Source organism: Microtus pennsylvanicus, chromosome 1 (genome assembly GCF_037038515.1).
Source record: "Microtus pennsylvanicus isolate mMicPen1 chromosome 1, mMicPen1.hap1, whole genome shotgun sequence".
Classification (NCBI taxonomy): Eukaryota; Metazoa; Chordata; class Mammalia; order Rodentia; family Cricetidae; genus Microtus; species Microtus pennsylvanicus.
The window spans coordinates 153,505,813-153,528,704 of NC_134579.1; the positions used below are offsets into that span (position 1 = coordinate 153,505,813).

The 22,892-nt window shown below is 46.0% G+C and overlaps 1 protein-coding gene across 1 annotated transcript in view; it reads left to right on the forward strand.

The window, feature by feature from the left end:
• The window catches only part of LOC142842457 (cationic amino acid transporter 3-like), a 28,912-nt gene extending 14,975 nt beyond the window's left edge, over window positions 1-13,937 (forward strand). The window contains exons 2-12 of the mRNA XM_075959171.1: window positions 5,255-5,650; window positions 6,842-7,000; window positions 8,109-8,286; window positions 9,562-9,674; window positions 9,822-10,044; window positions 10,179-10,318; window positions 10,415-10,517; window positions 10,639-10,850; window positions 11,005-11,171; window positions 13,073-13,181; window positions 13,612-13,937. Coding sequence (XP_075815286.1) covers window positions 5,255-5,650; window positions 6,842-7,000; window positions 8,109-8,286; window positions 9,562-9,674; window positions 9,822-10,044; window positions 10,179-10,318; window positions 10,415-10,517; window positions 10,639-10,850; window positions 11,005-11,171; window positions 13,073-13,181; window positions 13,612-13,739 — 1,928 coding nt within the window. The 3' untranslated portion in view covers window positions 13,740-13,937. The remainder of the gene's footprint in view (window positions 1-5,254; window positions 5,651-6,841; window positions 7,001-8,108; window positions 8,287-9,561; window positions 9,675-9,821; window positions 10,045-10,178; window positions 10,319-10,414; window positions 10,518-10,638; window positions 10,851-11,004; window positions 11,172-13,072; window positions 13,182-13,611) is intronic.
• The last annotated feature ends 8,955 nt before the right edge of the window (window positions 13,938-22,892 follow it).

Sequence of the window (22,892 nt, forward strand, 5' to 3'; positions counted from 1 at the left end):
CAGGTGGATCTCAGTGAATTCAAGGCTAGCCTGGTCTACAAAGTGAGTTCTAGGACAGCCAGGACTGTTTCACAGAGGAACCCTGTTTCAAAAAACCACAACACACACACACATACAACAAAAAAACAAAGTAGGCTAAATAAGCCATGGGAAAGCAAGCCAGTAAATAGCATCCCTCCATAGTGTCTACACCAGGTCCTGCCTCCAGGTTCTTGTGCTGGAATTCTTGTTCTTTCTTTGATGATGAAGAGTGTTGTGTGTAAACCAAATAAACTGTTTCCTTCCCAACTTGTTTTTTGGTCATGGTGGTTCATCACAGCAACAGTAACCCCGACTAAGACACAGGGTTACTCAACATACTTCTGGGGTCAGAGGAGTGAATTGTGCTGTGATTACAGTAGGGAAGAAAAAAAATATTGAGTGTCTACTCTATGTTGTCAAAGGTTAGGGCTGAATGTGTGTGGACGCTATTCCTGGCTTTAATACTGTGAGCAGAAGTGCCAGGAAAGAAATGCCATCTTCAAACTGAACATTCTACACTGACTGATTAGATAGAACCTTAATGTTTCTGGAGGGGTTGGTGTGGTGTAGGTCCAGAGTCTAATTTAGAGTTTATCTTGGGCTATTACTTATCTTGAGTCTCCTAAGTGGTCATTTTCTAAATAACTTTCTGTTGTTGGACCTGACATTCTTTGACTTAACAGATAAAAACCCTTTGGAATGCACTAATTTAGCAAAAGTCTCTTCTCCACCAACCATTGGTCTGAGTCACCTGCGGCCTATGGTTGAGATTTCTCTTTGCTGAAGCTACCCACTTAATGTTTCCAACAATGGGTTTGATAAGCACCTTGACTTAGAAGTTTTTTGTTCTATAGTTGTAAAAATGGAGTGAAGCTGCTTTTACAGTGGAACATGGGGCTAGGGATAAGCTGTGTTCGTGGTTCCTCACATTTGGCTCCAGAATAAACTCTCTTTTTTACCCTGTTTGAGGTGAGAGCTGTGTTTTGACATGGACAGTTCTAAAAATATATTATTTTTCTTTTTCCATTTGTGAGTGTGTGTGTGTATGCATGTCTGCATGTGTGTGGGAGTGTGGATAGGTTGTGTGTATGTGGAGGTTGAGGTCCAGAATCATCTTCCATTACTCTTCTACCTTACTCATGGAGACAGGGTCTCTTGGTTCAAACCCAGACCTGACAGATATGGCTAGTTTTCTAGCCAACTTACTTTACGGCTCCTTTGTCTCCCTTGGAGGCTAGAATTAAAGGTGGGCTGTGGCATCCACCAGGCATTTACATGGGTTTGAAGGTTTAAATTCTTTTTTTTTTTAAAAGAACTATCAAGTCCTGTTCTTTTTTTATATTTATTTATTTATTATGTATACAATATTCTGTCTGTGTGTATATCTGTAGTCCAGAAGAGGGCACCAGACCTCATTACAGATGGTTGTGAGCCACCATATGGTTGCCAGGAATTGATCTCAGGACCTTTGGAAGAGCAGGCAATGCTCTTAACCACTGAGCCATCTCTCCAGCCCGAAGGTTTAAATTCTTGTCATTAGGACTGAGGCAAGCATTTTTTAAAAAGATTTATTTATTTATTATGTATACAACATTCCTTCCATGTATGCTTGCATGACAGAAGAGGGCACCAGACCTCATTACAGATGGTTGTGAGCCACCACGTGGTTGCTGGGAATTGAACTCAGGACCTCTGGAAGAGCAGTCAGTTCTCTTAACTGAGCCATCTCTCCAGCCCTGAGGCAAACATTTTTAACCATTGAGTCAGCTCCCCAAATCCTTATGTTCTAATAATAATGAACTTAAGTCTATATAGAGATTTAAAAAGAAAATTATATACTTTATGTGTGTTGGTGTTTTGCCTGCATGTAATCTGTGTGAGGGTGTCAGAGCCCCTGGAACTGAAGTTACAGACAGTTGTGAATTGCTATGTGGGTCCTGGGAATTGAACCCAGGTTTTCAAGAAGAGTAGCCAGTACTCTAAACTCTAACCACTGAGTTATCTCTTTCTTTTCCTTCCTTCCTTCCTTCCTTCCTTCCTTCCTTCCTTCCTTCCTTCCTTCCTTCCTTTCCTTCCTTCTCCTTTCCTTCCCTCCTTTTCCTTTCCTTCCCTCCTTTCTTTTCCTTCTCTCCTTTCTTTTCCTTCCCTCCTTTCTTTTCCTTCCCTCCTTCCTTTCTTTTCCTTCCCTCCTTCCTTTCTTTTCCTTCCCTCCGTTCTTTCTTTCTTTTTCTTCTGAAGCTAAGGACAGAACCCAGGGCCTTGCGCTTGTTAGGCAAGTGCTCTTCCACTGAGCTAAATCCCCAACCCCTCCTTTTCTCCTTTCTTTTCCTTTCCTCCTTTCTTTTCCTTCCCTCCTTCCTTTCCTTTGCTCTTCCTTCCTTTCCTTTCTTTTCCTTTTCTTCCTTCCTTTTTCTTCCTTCTTTCCTTTCCTTTTCTTCCTTCCTTTCTTTTCCTTCCCTCCTTCCTTCCTTTTCCTTCCCTCCTTCCTTCCTTTCTTTTCCTTCCTTTTTCCTTCCCTCCTTCCTTTCCTTTCTCCTTTCTCCTTCCTTCCTTCCTTTCTCCTTCCTTCCTTTCTCCTTCCTTCCTTTCTCCTTCCTTCCTTTCTCCTTCCTTCCTTTCTCCTTCCTTCCTTCCTTCCTTCCTTCCTTCCTTCCTTCCTTCCTTCCTTCCTTCCTTCCTCTGCCTCCGAGTGCTGGGATTAAAGGTGTGCACCACCACTGCCTGGCAACCCTTAGAGATCTTATAAGGTATGGATCTGTGTTAAAAAAAAGAGGTTGGGCATGAGGCTCAACAGTAGAGTCTGTACCTTGCATTTGTGAGACTCGGACTTTGGTCCCCAGGACTGTCAAAAACAACAGCTGTAACAAAAGCATCTTGCCCCGCACTGCGGCCGGGTCTGTGCTCTTTGCGCTAGACCCCAGTTCGCGAGCTTCAGGCAAGGGGCTGGAGGTTGAGAATACACACGCAGAAACAGACCGACACACACACACCTTCCAACACTGATACCAAAAGCCCCTCTTTAATAGCACCATGGAGGCTTAAATACACTGCAGTCAATGGCCAACAGGTGAAAATCCCATCCTCTGATCCTCTAAGCTAGGCACAGCTTCTAGTAACTTCAATTAGAAGGCTCTAGACAGGGAAGAGCAGCTGAAGGCCAGGGCTCAATTGGTTTCAGCAGCATCTAAGGGAATTGGGTAGGCTCCGTGCAAACAGTCACTTTTCTCTGGGAGAACAGCATCTATGGATTTGGGTAACTGCAGAAGGTCCTGGAAATGCTTCCTCTGGGACACTGAGGTAAGACTAGGCATGGTGAGTAGTTTGTCATAGCCAGTGATACAGTGAGGCTGGCTTTGGTGCCACTTGGAGAAGTGGATTGAGTTGGTCATAGCTCTGCAGTTAAAACTGGCGAAAACTGGAGACAAGCCCAGTAGTGGTGGTATATGCCTTTCATCCCAGTGCTTGGGAGCCAACATCAGACAGAAAAACCCTGTCTTGAAACAAACAAACCTGCAAAACAACAAAACCAAAACAACAACAAAACAAACAACAATAACAAAACTGGTCACAAACTCCTGGTCCTCCAGCTCTCAGCTGAATGATGGGACTGGAGGTGTGAGCCATCATTCTGGATTTCAGCACTTTTGGTACCTCAAGGACTGAAATCCTGTCTCCTGAACAGTTTATCTCAACATCAAGTTCAAGGTGCACCTGTATCCCAGGTGAGATAGAAATCATTCCCTTTTAAAGATCCTCCTTTTAGTTAGGTGTCTGCTCATGAGCACGTGCGTGCAAGTCCCCGTGAGGGCCAGGAATGTCGGAGGCCTTTGGAACTGGAGCTTCAGGTGGTTGTGAGTCATTTGATGTGAGTGCTGAGAACAGAACCCAGGTCTTCTGTATAAGAAAAACGAGGCAGTCAAATCACACGCATAAAACAATAGCTGTAATTTAGCCAGGGGTGGTGGCACATGCCTTTATTCCCAGCAGATCTTTGAGTTTGAGGCCAGTCTGCTCTACAGAGAGTTCCAGGACAGCAAGAGGTAAACAGACTTGATCTCAACAGTCTGGGACTGCTTTACTGGGACAGTGAGGGGCCTCAACCTTTCAGGATGATTTTGAGTGCATTTAGAGGGAGTGGGAGACAGGTACACACACAACTTCCAGAAAGTTAACAGCTATTTTATCTATCTATCTATCTATCTATCTATCTATCTATCTATCTATCTATCTATCTATCTATCTATCTATCTATTTATTTGAGACAAGATTTCTCTGTATAATACCTCTGGCTGTCCAGGAACTCACTTTGTAGATCAGGTTGACCTTGAACTCAGTTCTGCCTGCCTCTGCCTTTCAAGTCCTGGGATTAGGGCAGTCTGTCTGGCTAAATTATAGTTATTTTTTGTGGTTTGACTCGAAAGCAGGGTGGGTTGATTTTGAAGAAGAGTGTTGGTGGAATTTTAATTTATGTTTGAAGACACATGGCTTTGTTGGGCCCTAAAGCCCCACCAAGGAGGAGGTCGCCCCAAGAGACACCCATAACACGGTTGATGCAATAGCAAGAGGAATTTTTATTCTGCCGCGGCAGAGGTCCCCCAGCCTTGAGAGGAGAAGGACCCCTGCTTTGTATATTACAAGCTGTTTTAAAGAAAAAAAACCACAAAATCAGGGAGGGGTAGTACAAAATCAAAGGGAAAGCCCCAAAATCATTTGTCTACTATTTTGACTAGTTCATTTAACGGTCAGCTAACTCTACTTAATCAATGTTGTAACAGTTACAAGGAGGAACCTTGATCAATGTTATGGTTACAAGGAGGAACCTTGATCAATGTTATGGCGGTTACAAGGTCGTCTCACCCCAGTTCCAGGGTCCGGGTCTATAGAAAAAAGACTACAATGGGGATGGAAAGTACTCAAAGCTCTCGTGCACGCGTGGTGGTTACCAGGGTCCTGGTTCCCAGGAAGGGGGGGGTGCAGTAGTGCTAAGGTGCCTCTAAGTCTTTCAGCTTCAAGAAAAGTGTTTCTCTTTATTGCTATTATTACTTGTTTTGTTTTTTTCTTTAGACAGGGTCTCACTAGGTAGCTCTGGCTGTTCTGGACCTCACTAGGTAGACCTCTGTGGTTTTGAACTGCCAGAAATCGACCTGCCTCTGCATCAAAGTGCTGGGATTAATGGCGTGGGCCACCACACCCTGTCTGGTGATCATTCTTGATGTCTCTTCTTGTTTTCCAGAAGTTTGGATCCAGGCGCCTAGGATGTTTTGGCAGAATGTCCATCACTTTGGTCAGAAGTTGGTACGCCGGCGGCCCTTGGCCGCAAACGAACTGTCTGATTCTCCCTTGTCACGATGTCTGACCACTTTGGACCTTCTGTTCTTGGGGGTGGGCAGCACCCTGGGAGCAGGCGTGTATGTCCTGGCTGGGGAAGTAGCCAGAGAGAAAGCTGGACCATCCATCATTCTTTGCTTCTTAGTGGCTGCTGTATCTTCAATGCTGTCTGGACTCTGTTATGCTGAGTTTGGGGCCAGGGTGCCATGTTCAGGTTCTGCGTATCTCTACAGCTATGTCACAGTGGGCCAGCTGTTGGCGTTTGTCACTGGCTGGAATCTCATACTCTCCTACATCATTGGTGAGTGGGGTAGGGCCTTAGAATGGGCATGGGGATAAGGTGGAGTGGGGTGGGCAAAGATGGGACTTGGGTAGTGTAAGACCCAAGATGCCATTCTCTCCTTTTGTTGCCCTCTTAAAGATTAACCTGGAAGAAATGAGGTTTGTAGAGTGACTGGCTAGGTTTCCTTTTGTTCGAGACAGTCTCACTGTGGAGATCAGGCTGTCCTGAAATTTGTGCAGATATTCACTCTCCTAGCCTTGCCTCCCCAGCGCTAGGATTGCAGGTGTGAGACCCACTGAGCCTTATGGGAGTTCTGGTTTCATTTTGTTATTTTCAAGACAGGATTTTTCTGTGTAACAGTTCCTGACTTTCCTGGAACTCATTTTGAAGACCAGGCTGGCCTCGAACTCACTGAGATTCACCTGCCTCTGTCTCCCAAGTACTGGGATTAAAGGTGTGTAGCTCCACACCTGGACTTTTTTTTTTTTGTCAAGATTTTATGTAGGTAGGCCAGGTTGGCTTTGAACTGAAGATGAATTCTGATCCTCCAGAATCTACTTCCTAAGAGTTGGGATCCCAGGCATTGTGTGTGTGTGTGTGTGTGTGTGTGTGTGTGTGTGTGTGTATAGTTCTGGCTGTCAGGGAACTCACTCTACAGACTAGCCTGCCTGTCTCTTCCTCCTGAATGCTGGGATTAAAGGCTAGACCACCGTTTTGTTTTTCTTGCAGTGCTGGGGCTCAAACTCAGGGCCTTGTGTATGCTAGACAAGACCTCTGCCACAGATCTAAATGCCTATCCCAAGAAACACTGGCGATCCCACTCTGATATACAGAGATTTGCCTGCCTCTACCTTCTGAATGCTGGAATTAAAGGCATGTGCTCCCATCACCTGGCTCCAACAAACTTTTTGAGATTATCTTGGTGCTGGAGAGATGGTTTAAAGGAGAGATCCTGAGTTCAATTCCCAGAAACCACATGGCTCACAACCACCTGTAATGACATCTGGTGCCCTCTTCTGGCTTGCAGGTGTACATGCAGATAGAACACTGTATACATAATAAATAAATCTTAAAAAAAAAGAATGTATCTTGTGTTTTTCACCTGCCTCCCCACAGCAGTGATTGAGATTAGATATTTTTCTTCCTGTCTTTCTGTGTCCTAAGGGTTCACTTTGTGCTTGTAAATGAAGGCTCTTCTTCTCCCTGCAGGGGCAGCCAGCGTGGCCCGGGCCTGGAGCGCAGTTTTTGATGGCCTCGTAGGGAACCGGATCTCCCAAGCCCTGCAGACCATCTTTCCTCTGCAAGTGCCCAGCTTCCTGGCCAAGTATCCAGACTTTTTTGCACTTGGACTGGTGCTAGTCCTTACTGGTGAGGAAGGATAGGCAGAGAGGGTCTGTGGATGTGTGTGGGAGGATGGTGGCTGTCAGAAGCTGTGAAATACAAGGCACAGAAGGGCAGAGGGAGGGAGGGTCTTCCCCCATATTGGGGACTGTTTCGAGTAGGAGGCTGGGTAACAGCATGCCTAGCTTTCACTACTGGATGTATGGGGTACACCCTCCCTCTGCCCCAACCTTCTGCTGAGACCCACTGATGTAAATTGGCTTCTACTTCTGTAATTACACTTATTTATATGTGTGTGTGTGTGGGGTGCATGCATATGGAGGTCACAGGACAAACTGCAAAGGCCTGGAGATAGAACTCAGATTGTCAGTCATCTTGGCAAGCCTTCTTACCTGATAAGCCATTTTGCAAGCCTTTCTTCTGTGTGAAGACCAAATTTAAAAAAAAAAAAACAAAAGAGCAGGGCTGGAAATATGGCTCAACAGTTAAGAGCACTGACTACCCTTCCAGAGGACCCAGGTTCAATTCCCAGTGCAGTGCCCACATGACAGCTCACAGCTCACAACTGTCTGTGACTCCAGTTCCAGGGGATCTGGCATCCTCACACAGATATACATGCAGGCAAAACACCAAGGCACATAAAAACAAATAAACTTAAAAAAAAAAGACAAAAACTAGAGGGTCTCTCTGTCCTGGAACTCACTTTGTAGACCAGGCTGGCCCTGAACTCACAGAGATCTGCCTGTCTCTGCCTTTTGAGTGCTGTGATTAAAGGTGTGCACCACCACTATCCAGCAAGACCTCATTTAATGTGTTTGTGTTTTGCCTGTATCTGTGTATGTCACTGGTATCTACCAGGTGCTATGGTGCCAGTGAAGGAGGCTTTAAATCCCGGACACTGGAGTTATGGGTGGATTTGTAAGCCACCATATATACAAGAGCAGCCAGTACTCTTAACCGATGAAACTTCTCTCCAGCCTGAGATTTTGATTTTGACCTATGGTCTTCCTTCTTGAGTAGTGGGTTGGTTAAACTCTTAACTCCACCACTTGTGTGTTGGTATTACAAGTGTGTGCCCCTGCTGCCATTTTAGTATTTCTTTTTACTGCCTCCCTTCCATTCCATCTTCCTGCAGGAATCCTGGCCCTGGGAGCTCGAGAGTCTGTCTTGGTCACCAGAGTGTTCACAGGCGTGAACCTTTTGGTGCTGTGCTTCGTCTCCCTGTCTGGGTTCATGAAGGGCAGTCTCCACAACTGGCAGCTCACGGAGGATGACTACAAACTGGCCATGTCAGGGGCCAACAGCAATGACAGGTCAGGGCCCCCGAAGGACACAGGGAGCTGAGGCCAGGAATGCCTGGGGAGTAAGAGAGTCTGGCTAGCGGGCCTAAAGGAGGTGCTTAACAGCCCAGAACTGTGTGCCAACAGAGGCACACAGTGGAAATTGTTTATAACTCTTAAGACATTTTCTTTTAAGATTTTTTTCTTTTTCGTTTTTACAGTTTTTCTCAATATGTAGCTCTAGCTGTCTTGAATCTCCCTATGTGGAGCACTTTGGCCTTGAACTCAAAGAGATCCACTGTTCTTTGCCTTCCAAGTGCTGGAATCAAATGTGTATACCACTATGCCTGGCTTTTTTGTTTTGTTTTGTATTTTTTTTTTTTTTTTTAAAGAAGGAGTTTCTCTGTAGCTTTGTAACCTGTCTTGGAACTCACTCTGTAGACCAGGCTGGCCTCAAAATCACAGAGATTCACCAGTCTGTGCCTCCTGAGTGCTGGGTTTATTTTTTTATTTTTAAAGATTTTTATTTATTTATTATGTATACAACATTCTGCCTGCATGAAGAGGGCGCCAGATCTTATTACAGATGGTTGTGAGCCACCATGTGGTTGCTAAGAATTGAACTCAGGACCTCCGGAAGAGCAGCCAGTGCTCTTAACCACTGAGCCATTTCTCCAGCCCCTGAGTGCTGGGTTTAAAGGCGTGCGCCACCACCTCCTGGCAGCAATGTTTGATATTTATTTGTGTTTGGGTGCATGCCTGGTGCCCGTGGAAGGCAGAAGAGGGCCTTGAATCCCTTATAACTGGAGTTAACAACCATGGTTATGACCTACTATATGGGTGCTAAGAAGGATCTCTGGGAGAGCAGCCAGTGCTCTGAACTGCTGACTCATCTGTGTTTGAGTGTTTTTTTTGAGGCAGGGTATCATAGATTCCAGACTGGCATCTAACTCACTGTGTAGTCAAGGGCGATCATAGACGTCTGCTTCTCTTGCTTCCACCCCTCCCACGCCAGGATTACACTTGCACTATGTGGTGTTGTGATCAAACCCAGAACTCCAGTATGCTAAGGAAGCACTCTACCAACTCAGCTACATCTTAGCAACCCATTTTCCGAACCTTCACTGTTTTTATTTTTTTGAGACAAGCTCTTGCTATGTAGCCCAGGCTGACTCTGAGGTATGTGGTCAGAGTTGACTGTGAACTCATGACCCTTCAGCCTCCAGTTCCTGCGTTCTGGGATTCGAGGCTTGACCCAGCGTGCTCTGTTTCTCTGCAAAGTTTTCATTCTTTCTTCTCTTGCCACAGCTTGGGTCCTCTGGGCTCTGGAGGCTTCACGCCTTTTGGTGCCAGTGGAATTCTCCAAGGTGCAGCGACATGCTTCTTTGCCTTCATTGGTTTCGATTGCATTGCGACTACAGGTATGGTAGTCCCTCTGGCCTATCAAAAGCATAGACATGGTTTGGATTTACCCTTGGACACAGGGCTGGCAGAGGGTTAGCCTGCTTTGGGGAGTGGAGGAGGGAAGAGGGTTTGTGAAGTGACGTGGGAATGCTTCATCCCTGCAGGGAAAGAGGTTCGCTGTCCCCAGCGCTCCATCCCACGGGGCATCGTGGCCACACTCTTTGTTTGCTTTCTGATGTATTTTGGTGTTTCGGCGGCACTTACCCTCATGATGCCCTACTACCAGATTCACACTGACAGTCCCTTGCCCCAGGCGTTTATCCACGTGGGATGGGGTCCTGCTCGATATGCGGTGGCTGTGGGAACGTTATGTGCCCTTTCATCCAGGTTGGTATCACAGGTTTCTCTCATCTGCTGCTGGATTCTCAGCCTCTGAGTTGGAGAGAGGAGAGGGAGGCAAAACGTCTAAAGGAGTAGGGCTCACCTATTGTAACTATTAAGAGTTTTCTTTTCCTTTATAGCCTCATGGGTGCCATTTTCCCCGTGCCTCGGGTGGTCTATTCCATGGCAGAGGATGGGCTCCTTTTCCGGAGACTCGCCCGTGTTCATCCTCGAACACACACCCCAGTCCTAGCCACTGTCCTTTGTGGAATCATCACAGGTAGATAACTAGTCTTACCAATTTCATCAGCTTGGCTATATCCACTAGCCAGTTCCTCAGAGTTTCTACACAGATTTTTTATTCTTATCATTATAGCACTTATGGCTTTCCTTGTTGAGCTCAGTGACCTGGTGGACCTCACAACCATAGGAACCCTGCTTTCCTACTCCTTGGTGTCCTTCTCTGTTCTGGTCCTCAGGTAAGCCTCCACCACACCTGGCCTGAGGGTGATGGGGCCATGAAGATGGCCAGGTGCTTATTCTGGCTGTCGGATGGCTACATGGGGGCAGCTGGTAATGTTCCCACGCTACCTCACTCAGGTACCAGCCAGACCAGAACTTAAGCTCTCGTCAGACGGAGGAATCGGAGAGTGGAGCTGTTGAGATGGAGCCCGCTCTTGAACGTACTTCATCCTTGGAGCCTATTTCTGCAGCAGGAACTCCAGGAATTGCAAGGAGCCTCTGTAACCCCACAGATAAGAATCCGACACTGAGATCTGGCCAGATTGTGTATGGATGTGCCTTCCTGCTTGGTGAGGAATGAGACTTTCCCCTTGGGCATTTGGGAGGAAGCTGACAGCGTGGGGAGGACATCATTAGCAGAGGGGAAGACGCAGCAGAGATTTGGTAAGATGCCATATGTGTGGCCCAGGGTCCTGACATCCTTCTCCCCGCTGTGACTTTCAGTTCTCCTCCTGATGTTCCTTTGCCTAGTCCTGGCCCAGTGGCCCGGACAGCTCTTCTCTGGAGACCTGGTTCTGATAGTTGTGGCTGTATCACTGCTGCTTCTCATTGTCGGGGTGGTCATTGTCATCTGGAGACAGCCTCAGAGTACCACTCCTCTCCACTTCAAGGTAGGCGACACTTTCCTCAGGTAAGCCACCCTAAGAGAGTGGTCATACCTGACTTCACGTCTAAGCATGTTTTACATCTCGGGAAGGAAGTGATGGGGAACTGATAATAGCCAACGAACAGTCGGCATGGTGGTCCTCATCTTTAATCCCACCCAGCACTTAGGAGGCAGAAGTAGGGGAAGCCTCTGAGGCTTTTTTTGGGGGGGGGGTAGGGAAGAGACAGGGTTTATTTGTGTCATCCTAGTCCTGGCTGTCCTGGAACTCACTCAGTAGACCAGCCTTAAAAATCACAGAGATCCACCACCTCTGCCTCCCCGACTGCTGGGGTTAAAGGCATGCACCATCACTGCTCAGCTGGAATCTCTGAGTTTAAGGCTAGCTTGGTCAGGCCAGCAAGGGCAACATAGTGATAGCATGTCTCACAAACAATCAATCAAATAAACAACCCCCTCCCAATACACCAATGGACAGAGTCAGGTATCACTGTGCGTATATGATCCCAGAAACTCAGGAGGCCGAGGCAGGAAGGTCCCAATACACCAATGGACAGAGTCAGGTATCACTGTGCGTATATGATCCCAGAAACTCAGGAGGCCGAGGCAGGAAGGTCATACCTTAAAGTCCACCAGAGGCTGCAGCTACTTCTAGGCCAGATCAGGCAGTTTAGTGAAATTCTGTCTCAAAATAAAAACTAGCACAGCTATGTTGGCACATGTTTATACCATTAATCCCAGGGAACCAGAGGGAAGAAGATCAGGAGTTCAAGTGAGTTTGAGACTGACCATGCCAGGCATGGTGGCACTCGCCTTTAATCCCAGCACTTGGGAGGCAGAGGCAGGTGGCTCTCTGTGAGTTCAAGGGCAGTGTGGTATACAAAGCAAGTTCCAGGACAGTCAGGAATACATAGAAATTCTGTCCCAAAAAAAGAAAAAGAAAGACTGACCAGGCTTAGCTACATGAAGCCCTGTCTCAAAGAACCAATCAAACAAAGCAAAACAACCATCCAAAAAACAAAACCAAGTAAAAATACCACCCCCCTAACCAAAACCCAACAAATCCCAGAGTGCCCTTAGCCCCCAAGTCCGGGAGATGTGTAGAGTACTTGCTTAATAGGCGTGAGGATCTGGATATAATCCCCAGTACTGTAAAAGGCAGGTAGGAACGTCATCAGCTGGTAGAACAATAGTTTGGAGGGCATGAAGCCTTGGGCTTAATCCCAGCCCTGCAAAAACCAGGAGTGGTGGTGTATTACTATAATCCTAGCACAGCGGAACCAGGGCCTGGAGGATCAGAAGCTCAGGCTCCTAGAGTTCTGGGTCAGCCAGGGATACTTGAGACCCTATGTCCAAAAAAGACATCTGCTGACAGGGGTGGTGGCACATGCCTTTAATCTCGGTACTTGGGAGACAGGGGCATGTAGTCTGAGGCTAGCCTGGTCTATAAAGCAAGTTCGAGGACAGCAAGAGCTACACAGAGAAACCCTGTCTTGAAAATGAACCAACTAAAACAAAGAAGTGATTTGCTCACAACTCCTAGTTCAGTCTCTCCCCCGGCCCTCCTCTCATTGAGTGCTGGGATTAAAGGCTTGAGCCACCAACCTGGCCCAGCCTAGTATTTCTTTTTTTTCTTTTTTTTTTTGGTTTTTCGAGACAGGGTTTCTCGGTGGTTTTTGGAGCCTGTCCTGGAACTAGCCTCCCTCCCAAGTGCTGGGATTAAAGGCGTGCGCCACCACCGCCCGGCCCCAGCCTAGTATTTCTGTGCTCAGTATCTGTCCCTGCTGGCACATCCCATGGGGTCTCCAGTATGAGCAGGCACTGACTGCAGAGCCTAGACAGCAGCTGGGTCTTCCACCCTGGGGGTGTGTGTGTGTACACACCAGTACTCACAGGCTGTGACCACAGGTTCCAGCACTGCCCCTGCTCCCTGTGTCGAGTATCTTTGTGAATGTCTACTTGATGATGCAAATGACTGCCATGACCTGGACTCACTTTGGAATCTGGATGGTGATTGGTGAGTGAGCAGCTTTCTGGGGAAGAGATGCTTGGGCAACTAACTGGGTTCAACACCCTTTTCATTGCCTCTCTTTGAAACTGTCTGGGGCCACATGGAGAATCTCCTGATGGGCACCCAGGTAGAGGAGTGACCATTTCCACCTCACTGTCTCTGTTTCTTTTTTTTTGTTGTTGTTATTTTAATTGTTTTTTGAATTTCATTTTACATTCCAACCACAGTTCTCCCCTGACCCCTCCTCCCTTTTCCCCCCAGCCCACCCCCATCCACTCCCAATAGGTAAGTGCTCCCAAGAAAATCAACAAAGTTCGTCAGGACCAAGCCTCTCCCCGCTGCATTAAGGCTGAGCATGGCATCCCACTATAGGGAATGGGCTCCAATAGTTACCTCATGCACCAGAGATAGATCCTGGTTCTCTCTTCCCTTTCAGGATTTGCCATCTACTTTGGATATGGGATCTGGCACAGCCTGGATGGGAGGAATGACCAACAGCCAACAGCAACAGCCTCAAACTCGCAGGCTGTCCAGGAACATACGTCCAGTGTGGAATTAGAGTAACTGCAGAAAGACCCTGTGGCTATCTGTGTGTGGTGGGGAGACAGTACTGGTCACTGAATTTAGAACCTTGTGCATCTGCGGAGAGACTTGCTGGTGTCTTCAGCTTAAGGAAAGGCTTGAATATTTGGGCTGTAGATGGGATTTATTTTTGAAAGCATTGTTATTTGTGAGCAAATTTCTTAACTTTTTCCCCCTTATTCCCTGAAATGGGATCCATGGTTTTACATATGCTAGGCAAGTATTCTATTGCTGAGCCACATCCCTATCCCCTCTAGTTATTTAACTGACAATAAAAATTAAATTATATATATTTGAACATCATATTACTTATATATTATAGGATGGGTAACTAGATCAAGCTGATTAATAAACTGCTTTTTTTTTGATGAGGTCAGTCTTATGTGGCGCAGGTCAGCCTTGAAATTGATCTTCTGAATGTTACTTATTATTATTTACTTATGTTGTTGTGGGGTATTCAGCAGAGCAGACTGCTCAGACATGGGTTTAAGCCAGTAGTCTTTATTAGCTGACCAGCGACTACACTGGGTGCTTGGGATTGTAGTATAGCATTAAGCTTTTCTCATGATGAGCTTTTTAAGCACAAAATATATTCTAGGCTAACCTATTTCATTTAGTTAACAAGTACTGTTAGCTAGAAGAGGAACTATAGAAGCACAAAAGCAAGATTAGCAAGATTAGTGCATTTATTTTATTTATTTATTTTGGGTTTTTGAGACAGTGTTTCTCTGCGTAGCTTTGGAGCCTGTCCTGGAGCTTATTCTGTAGACCAGACTGATCTTGAATTCACAGAGATCTCCCTGCCTCTGCCTCCTGAGTGCTGGGATGAAAGGTGTGTGCCACCACAGCCCGGCTAGATTAGGACATTTAGAGACCTTGCCAGATCTATGGATTTTGGATTAGGTCTTTGTTTTTATTTTTGGCAGGTGGTGCTGTCTATGCTGAGTTTTACAGCCTGAATGGCATTTCCATCATGGAGTCAGTTGTGCTAGTCTGGGGCCTGTTACCTTCCTGACTGGTCTTAGTGGATGAGCCAAATCATGAACGCGTTCTGTTTTAGTTTAAGTTGTGGGTTCCCAATAGGCAGGTGATGGTGCATACCTTTAATCCCAGTACCAGAGAAGCAGAAGTCAACCTGGCCTACAGAGACAGTTCCAGGACAACCACCAGGACTATACAGAGAAACTCTGTCTCCAACACCTGTTCCTGTCCCCAGAAAAAAGAAAAAATAGTAGGGCTCCTGCTGTTAATCCAATCGGAATGAGAATTAACAACCCGGTCAGTGCTGATAGCAGAATAGCTAGTCAGGGGGACCAAGAGAACACATTGGAACCGATTTTTTCCCCAACCGTGGCAAGCTTTCTTTCTTTTTTTAAAAATTACCCTGATCAATTAGCATAGAAACAACAGATTTTCCTCAAAGCTATACATAGTTTTCTTTATCTCATGAGAAGTCGAAGGCTCTCCAATTTTGTAGGACCATGTCTGCAAGGAAATCGAACTGTTGCAATTTAGAAATGGAAACTCTTAATACCTCTTGGTCCTGATCAACCCATCTGTTTGACTTTACCCCAGCCCCTGGCATCCATATATTCAGAGTCTGAAATGTTTGGGTGGAAGTTTCATCCCAAGCCCCCTCCCCTGCAAATTGCCTCAGTCTAGACTCCACTTGCAATAAATCCCACCAAACTATGACCCTTCCCCTCTCCCCAGAGATGCTCAAGACCACTCCCACAGTGTATTTAAACTGCTCCCTAGAGAACAACCCGTGGTTTTCTGGTCTTCCTTCCCGGTCTCATCTGGGGGGTGGGGGGCTTTGAAGGCCACCTGGAAGCAGTGGCATCCATTAAACCTGTGCTTTTTCTAATTAGGTTTGATTTGTTCTGATTTGGACTATTGTGTCAGTGGATCGGTTTATGGGGCACAAAAACTTCTCATGGTCTACTTAGTTTTGAAAGCATCAGAAGAGGCACAGAGCTGGGTGGTGGTAGCTCATGCCTTTAATCCTCAGTAGGCAGAGGCAGGTATGGATATCTATGAGTTCAAGATCATCCTGGTCTAAAGAGCTAGTTCCAGGAAAGCCAGGGCTGTTATACAGAGAAACCCTGTCTCAAAACAAAACAAACAAAAAGAAACCCAAACAAACAAAAAAGAGGCACAGGTAGTCAAACCATTAGTACATGCCCACCACGTAGTTTCAAAGGCTATATTGCTGCAATCTAGATGAATTGCCCATAAGGTATAATATCAGGCATCAGAATAAGGGAAAGTGTCTAGGTTAAAGGATTTGGGATATTAGACAAGCTTTAGCCCTTGGAAGCATTAATTTGGACTGCCCCCACCCCCAGTCACAGTCAGTTTTGTCAGTCAATGGACTGACAATCTGGTTAGTTCTATCCCTATATAGAATGGAGAATGAGTATTTAAGTATAACCAGCAATCCTGGCTGATTTTTGGCTGCGAATGGTTAACGCTATACCCAGGGTCCCTTCCTATGACATAGAGTTTGATTCTCCAGGTTTTTCCTGTTTTTCTAAAGGCCAGAATTTTTTTTCTTCAAGACAGGGTTTCTCTGTAGTTTTGGAGCCTGGAACTAGTTCTTGAAGACCAGGCTGGCCTCCAATCACAGAGGTCCACCTGCCTCTACTTCTGGAGTGCTGGGATTAAAGGCATATGCCACCACTGCCTGGCTCAGAATTTTTGTTTTTCAAGGCAGGGGTTTCTCTGTATAATAGCCCTGGCTGTCCTGGAACTGGCTTTATAGACCATGCTGGCTTTGAACTCACAGAGATCTACCTGACTCTGCATCTCCTGTGCTTGGGGATAAAGAAGTGTGCCATCACTACCCAGCAGGCCAGAATCTTTAAAAGAAAGTTTTCAGGAAACCTTAGTTATACAACGCTAATTAAAAAAATAAACAACAAAAAAAAAAACAGGGCTGGAGAGATGGCTCAGTGGTTAAGAGCATTGCCTGCTCTTCCAAAGGTCCTGAGTTCAATTCCCGGCAACCACATGGTGGCTCACAACCATCTGTAATGAGGTCTGGTGCCCTCTTCTGGCCTGCAGACATACACACAGACAGAATATTATAGGTATAATAAATAAATATTAAAAAAACAACTATTTTTTTCTTTTTAAATTGGGAGCATGGAGACCATGGAGAGGGCTGAAGGGGAGGGGAGAGGAAGCGGGTGGGGGAACAGAGAAAAATGTATAGCTCAATAAAATCAATTAAAATGACCCACCTGATTATGGGCAACAGTCATTCCACAGCTTAGAGTCCTGTAGCCAGTAAGGAGAAAGATAACTGGGCATTAGCATTGTTTCTCTACTTGTTGACTGGATGCATTATGTCCAGCTCCTCAGGTCGGTGGACAGTAGTCCCTCAGACTGTAAGCCAGAATAAACAGTTTTGTTTCCTAAGTTGCCTTTGCCAGTGTATAATTGCCACAGCATTGAAAAAAGTGGCTAATTTAGGGAGGTTCTGAAATGTGAATAGATACAAGGCATTTCATTCTGTAATTTATTTCTTTTCCAAAATAGGTTCTCATGTTTCCAGTGTTATGCTTTTGTCTTTTTTTGTATGGTGTGGAATATTTCTTTTTTTCTTTTTCTTTTTTTATTATAGAATACGTTATTTTTTATTGATATTTATTGAGCTCTACATTTTTCTCTGCTCCCCTCCCTGCCTCTCCCCTCCCCCAAAGTCCCCATGTTCCCAATTTACTCGGGAGATCTTGTCTTTTTATACTTTCTACTTCCCATGTAGATTAGATCTATGTAAGTCTCTCTTAGTGTCCTCGTTGTTGTCTAAGTTCTCTGGGATTGTGGTTTGTAGGCTGGCTTTCTTTGCTTTATGTTTAAAAACCACCTATGCGTGAGTATATGTGATAATTGTCTGTCTCTGGGTTACCTCACTCAAAATAATGTAGAAACCTATTTTTTTAAAAATTTATTTATTCCAGCACTTGGGAGTCAGAGGCTGGCAGATCTCTGTGAGTTCCAGAGTAGCCAGGGCTGTTATACAGAAACCTTGTCTTGGAAAACTAAAACAAGTAGTTTATTTATTCTCTCATACTTTACATACTGATCACAGTTTCCCCTCCCTCTTCTCTCAGCTCCTCTCCCCTCCTCTCTTCCCCAGATCCACCCCATTTCCCTTTAGAAATGAGCAGACCTCCCAGGGCCTGAACACAACATAAATTACAATAAAACCAGGTGCATATCCTCATCAGGGTTGTGCAAGCAACCGAGCAGAAGTGATAGGGTCTCAAGAGCAGGCAAAAGAGCCAGAGATGCATTTCCCTCCCACTGTTAGTCCCACAAGAGCACCAAGCTACACAACCATAACACGTGTGCAGAGGACCAAGCACAGACCCATGCAGGCTCTGTGACTGATTCTGTGGTTTATGTTCTTGTGTTGTCCTCGACCCCTCTGGCTCCTACAATTCTTCCTCCCTACTCTCATTTTTGTAATGGAAACTCTCTTGTTTCTGGCAACTTGGGAACCAAGCCATGGGGCATACATAGAATGGTAAACTATATTTTTTTATCTCAAAAGATACATTTTTACATCTTTCCTTTTTTTCTGTACTTAAAGTAGGCTTCAGTAAGTAAAAGTCAGGATGGAATATGGGTTGGTCTGTAGTCACACTAGCTAATACCTTTCTTATGTCTGTCTTCCTCTGTTTCTAGTCCAAGCCTGAGGGTGGTGGGGTTTGGACCACGGCCCTGTGTTACCTGTAGTGCAAAACAAGACTCAGCAGAGTAATGGTCTGTCCCTTTAAGAGACAAGCCCCGCCTACTCCCTCCCTGTGCACTGCCTAGGTGGGTGAATCTTCCTTCTACTTCCAGCCTGAGCCCTTCCTGTCTCTCCCAAAGAGGTAGCTGCTGCCGTGGCTCCTCTCCTCTTCCCTTTCTTTCTTTCCTTGTCTCCCTTCTTGCTCCCTCTCTCCTTCCCTTTCATAACCCACTAAATAAACATCCAACCTCACTCTGCATGGTGTGCCTATCCATCTTGGTCTCTCACCCGCCATGTGGCTCCCTGCCTGGGACTGGCTGCCTTTGTGGCCAGCCGAGGTCTCAGGACCCACTGCCCACTGCCGCCACTCGGGGACCTGCAGCATTTTATTTTTACCATTACAAGCAGGAGGTAGAGGGACAGGGAGTAGAAGGTCTGGGGGCCCAATGGAACCTTATTGGCACCTGTGGTTTCTACTTTCTTGACCTAGGTGTGGTGGATCCATGGTGTAATGCCAACTACCTTCATTGCCATAGGAGTGGAGAGTATCACCTTGGACACCTTGGAGGGTCCTTTTCAGGTTAGTTCTAGCACCCTTTTCGTTCTTTGCTTGACCCAGAGAGTATCACTAGACTCAAACAAAAGGAAGGTGCTGGTGGACTGAGGTTGGCTGGATCTCTCAGATAGTCAATGAATAACCTGTATGGAGAACTAGGGTGCCTGTTGTGACTTGAGAGAGGAATGGCTAGAGAGTTCTGCCAACTGCTGCCCTCTGAGCATCGGAGACAATGGAGTAAGTCTTCTAGACAGTACCTCATAGGGGGTAGATGTCTTCCTATGTGGGGTGCAGCAGGCAGAAACAAGGAATGCATGCTTCAGGTCTATGACAGTGAACACCTGTTTCTCTGGATGACCCAGCCTCATGAGAATCAGAGGTTCCAGGCTTCTTTGTAAGCAGGAGAGGTGCATTCCAGGGTACTGACAAGGACCAGGATGCCTGTCACTTCAAGCCAGCAATATGGATTGCAATAGTCCTTTTGTTTCCAGGGTCATTGGGTATTCTTAATTTGGATAGAGGTAGCTGAACTGGTTAATTGAACAACTATTGGAGCTTGGTGTTAGGCCAGTCCTGAATGTTGGGTTCTTCTGATAGAGTGTGAAACACCAAAATTTTATTGGGTTTCTGTAAATTTGTCTTATCATCAGAGAAGGTGACGGAGGCTTTTTTTTTTTTTTTTTTTTTGGTTTTTCAATACAGGGTTTTTCTTTAGCTTTGGAGCCTGTCCTGGAACTAGCTCTTGTAGATCAGGCTGGCCTTGAACTCACAGAGTTCCACCTGCCTCTGCCTTCTGAGTGCTGGGATTAAAGGTGTGTGCCATCACCACCCTGCAAAGGCTTTTAATGTATGTAAAAGGTCTTGTTTCAATCAGTTAAACATCCTTTAAGTTACCTTTTGCATCTGGAACATACTTATACCTTAAGTTTTTAAGAAAATTTTACTACTTTTTAAATATTTGGGGCCAACTGAGTGACAAAGAGAATTTTTTTAGTAGCTGTCTTTTTTTTTTAAAAAAAGATTTATTTAGTTATTTATTTATTATGTATACAACATTCTGCCTCATGTATGCCCACATGCCAGAAGAGGGCACCAGATCTCATTACAGATGGTTGTGAGCCACCACGTGGTTGCTGGGAATTGAACTCAGGACCTCTGGAAGAGCAGCCAGTGCTCTTAACCACTGAGCCATCTCTCCAGCCCCCTAGTAGCTGTCTTTAATTATTTAAAAAAGGACTTAGTGAAAGTTGTTTAAAGTCTCCCTAATTAGTGTTGGAAAGAAAGGAAAATCCATTCTGTCTAGGCTGTAATTGTCTGTCTGAGAGCCCCCCCGACGAGACCAGAGACAGTGTTTTTCCCCCCCACTTACTTTTTCTTTTCTTTTTTTTTTTTTTTTTTTTTTTTGGTTTTTCGAGACAGGGTTTCTCTGTGGCTTTGGAGCCTGTCCTGGAACTAGCTCTGTAGACCAGGCTGGTCTCGAACTCACAGAGATCCACCTGCCTCTGCCTCCCGAGTGCTGGGATTAAAGGCGTGCGCCACCACAGCCCGGCCCCCACTTACTTTTTCAAATGAAGACATAAATCACGAAAGAGAAAGGAGTAGAATGTTCTCTTTTGCCTTCGACTTAGCTCAGGGGAACTTTCCTCCTGCCCTGGACCTGTTCAGGGCAGGCAGGGAACAGAGAGAATGCTCACCTGGGTGAACCATTTCCCCCTCCTTGTGTACAGTTTGCGTAGACAGCCGGGGGCCCTGGATGTGAGGCCCCATCGCTCCCCATCCCCCACACAGCGACCAACCCTGTGAACAGGAGGACAACAGAACAGGCGAGCTCTCCTGCTCCGGTAGTGGGGCAGGTGGAGGTTTTTGTTTTTGTTTTTTTTTTTCCTGTTTTTTTTTCTCATGACCTAGCAGAGTCAAAAGGATTCTGGTCCCCAACAGGAGCGAGGAACAGGTCTTAAGCCAGGTAGGAGGAGGGTCTCATATATCAGCTCAATACAGGGAAACGAAACTGACAGAAACATACACACGCACATTCACGCACGCATGTACACATACAAAGCAGCCACCACACATTCATACACCTGAGCTGACTGAGGGATCCGGTGACGACGCACATGGATCCCAGTACCCGCCTTCAACCTCTCCCGTGTCCAAACAGAACTCACCTCCTGAAGTGACAGACCAGCAACATGGGTGCTCCTTAAAAGTGTCCGCCAGGCACAGCTTCCTCTCTTGTGTCCTTTTTCCTCTCACGCCTCTCTTCTTCCTCTTGTCTCTTCCCTTTCCTCTCCGTCTCTGTCTGTCTGCCTGCCTCTCTCATGTCCCCACTCCAACGTGGCCTTTTGCTTTTTCACCCTCCCCCCACCCCCAATAAACATTTTGCATCAACTGTTGTGCATGTATTTGTTTACTGGCATATCTCCTCATCCCTGTTTCCACTTCCCCAAGTGTTGGTATTACAGGTGCTACCATGCTGCTCAGTTTCTTTCTTTGCTCTCTCTCTCTCTCCTCCCTTCCCCCTCCCTCCCTCCCTCCCTCCCTCCCTCCCTCCCTCCCTCCCTCCCTCCCTCCCTTTTCTGTCTGTTTGTCTTTCTTTTGACAGGGTTTCTCTGTGTAACAGCTCTGGATATTCTGGAACTTGCTTCATAGACCAGGCTGGCATTGAACTCACAGAGATCTGCTTGCTTCTGCCTCCAGAGTAAAGGGATTAAAGACGTGTGCCACCACCACCTGGTCTTCCTTTCTTACCCCTTCTGTCTCTAGTTTACAAAGCAATAGTGAGCAAGAGAGAGCCAGCTCCATTGGTAGTGGGGAGGGAGTTCTGGGTCCCTTCTGATATTGGCGTGGTGTATTCAGAAGTGGGCAATGAGGAGCAGAGCATCTACAAGGATATTTGCACATGAAGCCTAGTGCAGGAGGGAAGGCTGCTTCTGAAACCTGAGTCTGGCACTGTGAACATGCCTAGAAAACTCCAAAAAAAATCTTTTTTTGTTTTGTTCTTGAGACAGGGTTTCTTTGTGTAGCTCTGGCTGTCCTCGAACTCACAGAGCTCTGCCTGCCTAGCTGCCTCCGTAGTGCTGGGATTAAAGGGGTGTTTCACCACTGCCCGGAGAGGACTCAAAATTATTAACATATTATCAATACATATACGACACAATAATGAGAAACCTTAGATGATATATAACACTGAGTAAAACAAACATATCTCTTTCTTCAGCCCTAGATTCATTGTCTTGACCAAGTTCCATAAGACAGTCCTGGGCGTCAGGCACCCACTGTCACACAACTGAAGTTCTTCTGCGTCTAGCATCTCCAAGGAGCTTTGAGCATTTGAACTCTTTCCAGATTTTTATTTTATTATTATTATTTTTAATATATTGGCACTTGGTCTTGAGCTCTATCTATTCCTTCTTTTTCTTTTTTCATTAATTAAATTTTTTCCATTTGTGTTACATCCCATTCTAAGTTGCTCCCCCATACCCACTACTCCTCTGTCTCCAGTCTGAAAGGACGGCCCTCCCATGGGCATCAGCAAAACATTGTCCCTTTCTGGGCTCCAGAAACTTTAACTCTAGTTCCACTCACATCAAACCCAGGCCCCCTTAGTTCCAGGCTCCTCCCCGAGTTTATCATCCCCTCATTCTAGCCCTCTCATAAGAAGGCTTAGTTCCCATCTCTGTTCCCCACATCCCACCTAGGACTCTAGGAAACATGTGTCATGGTTCCCTCACCAAGACAAGTGCTTTCAGCCCCCTGCCTCCATCTGCAATGTTCACTGGCTGCATTAATTTACAAACAGTTGATCTGACTACACAAATCCAGTCCAAAGTTACTTTTT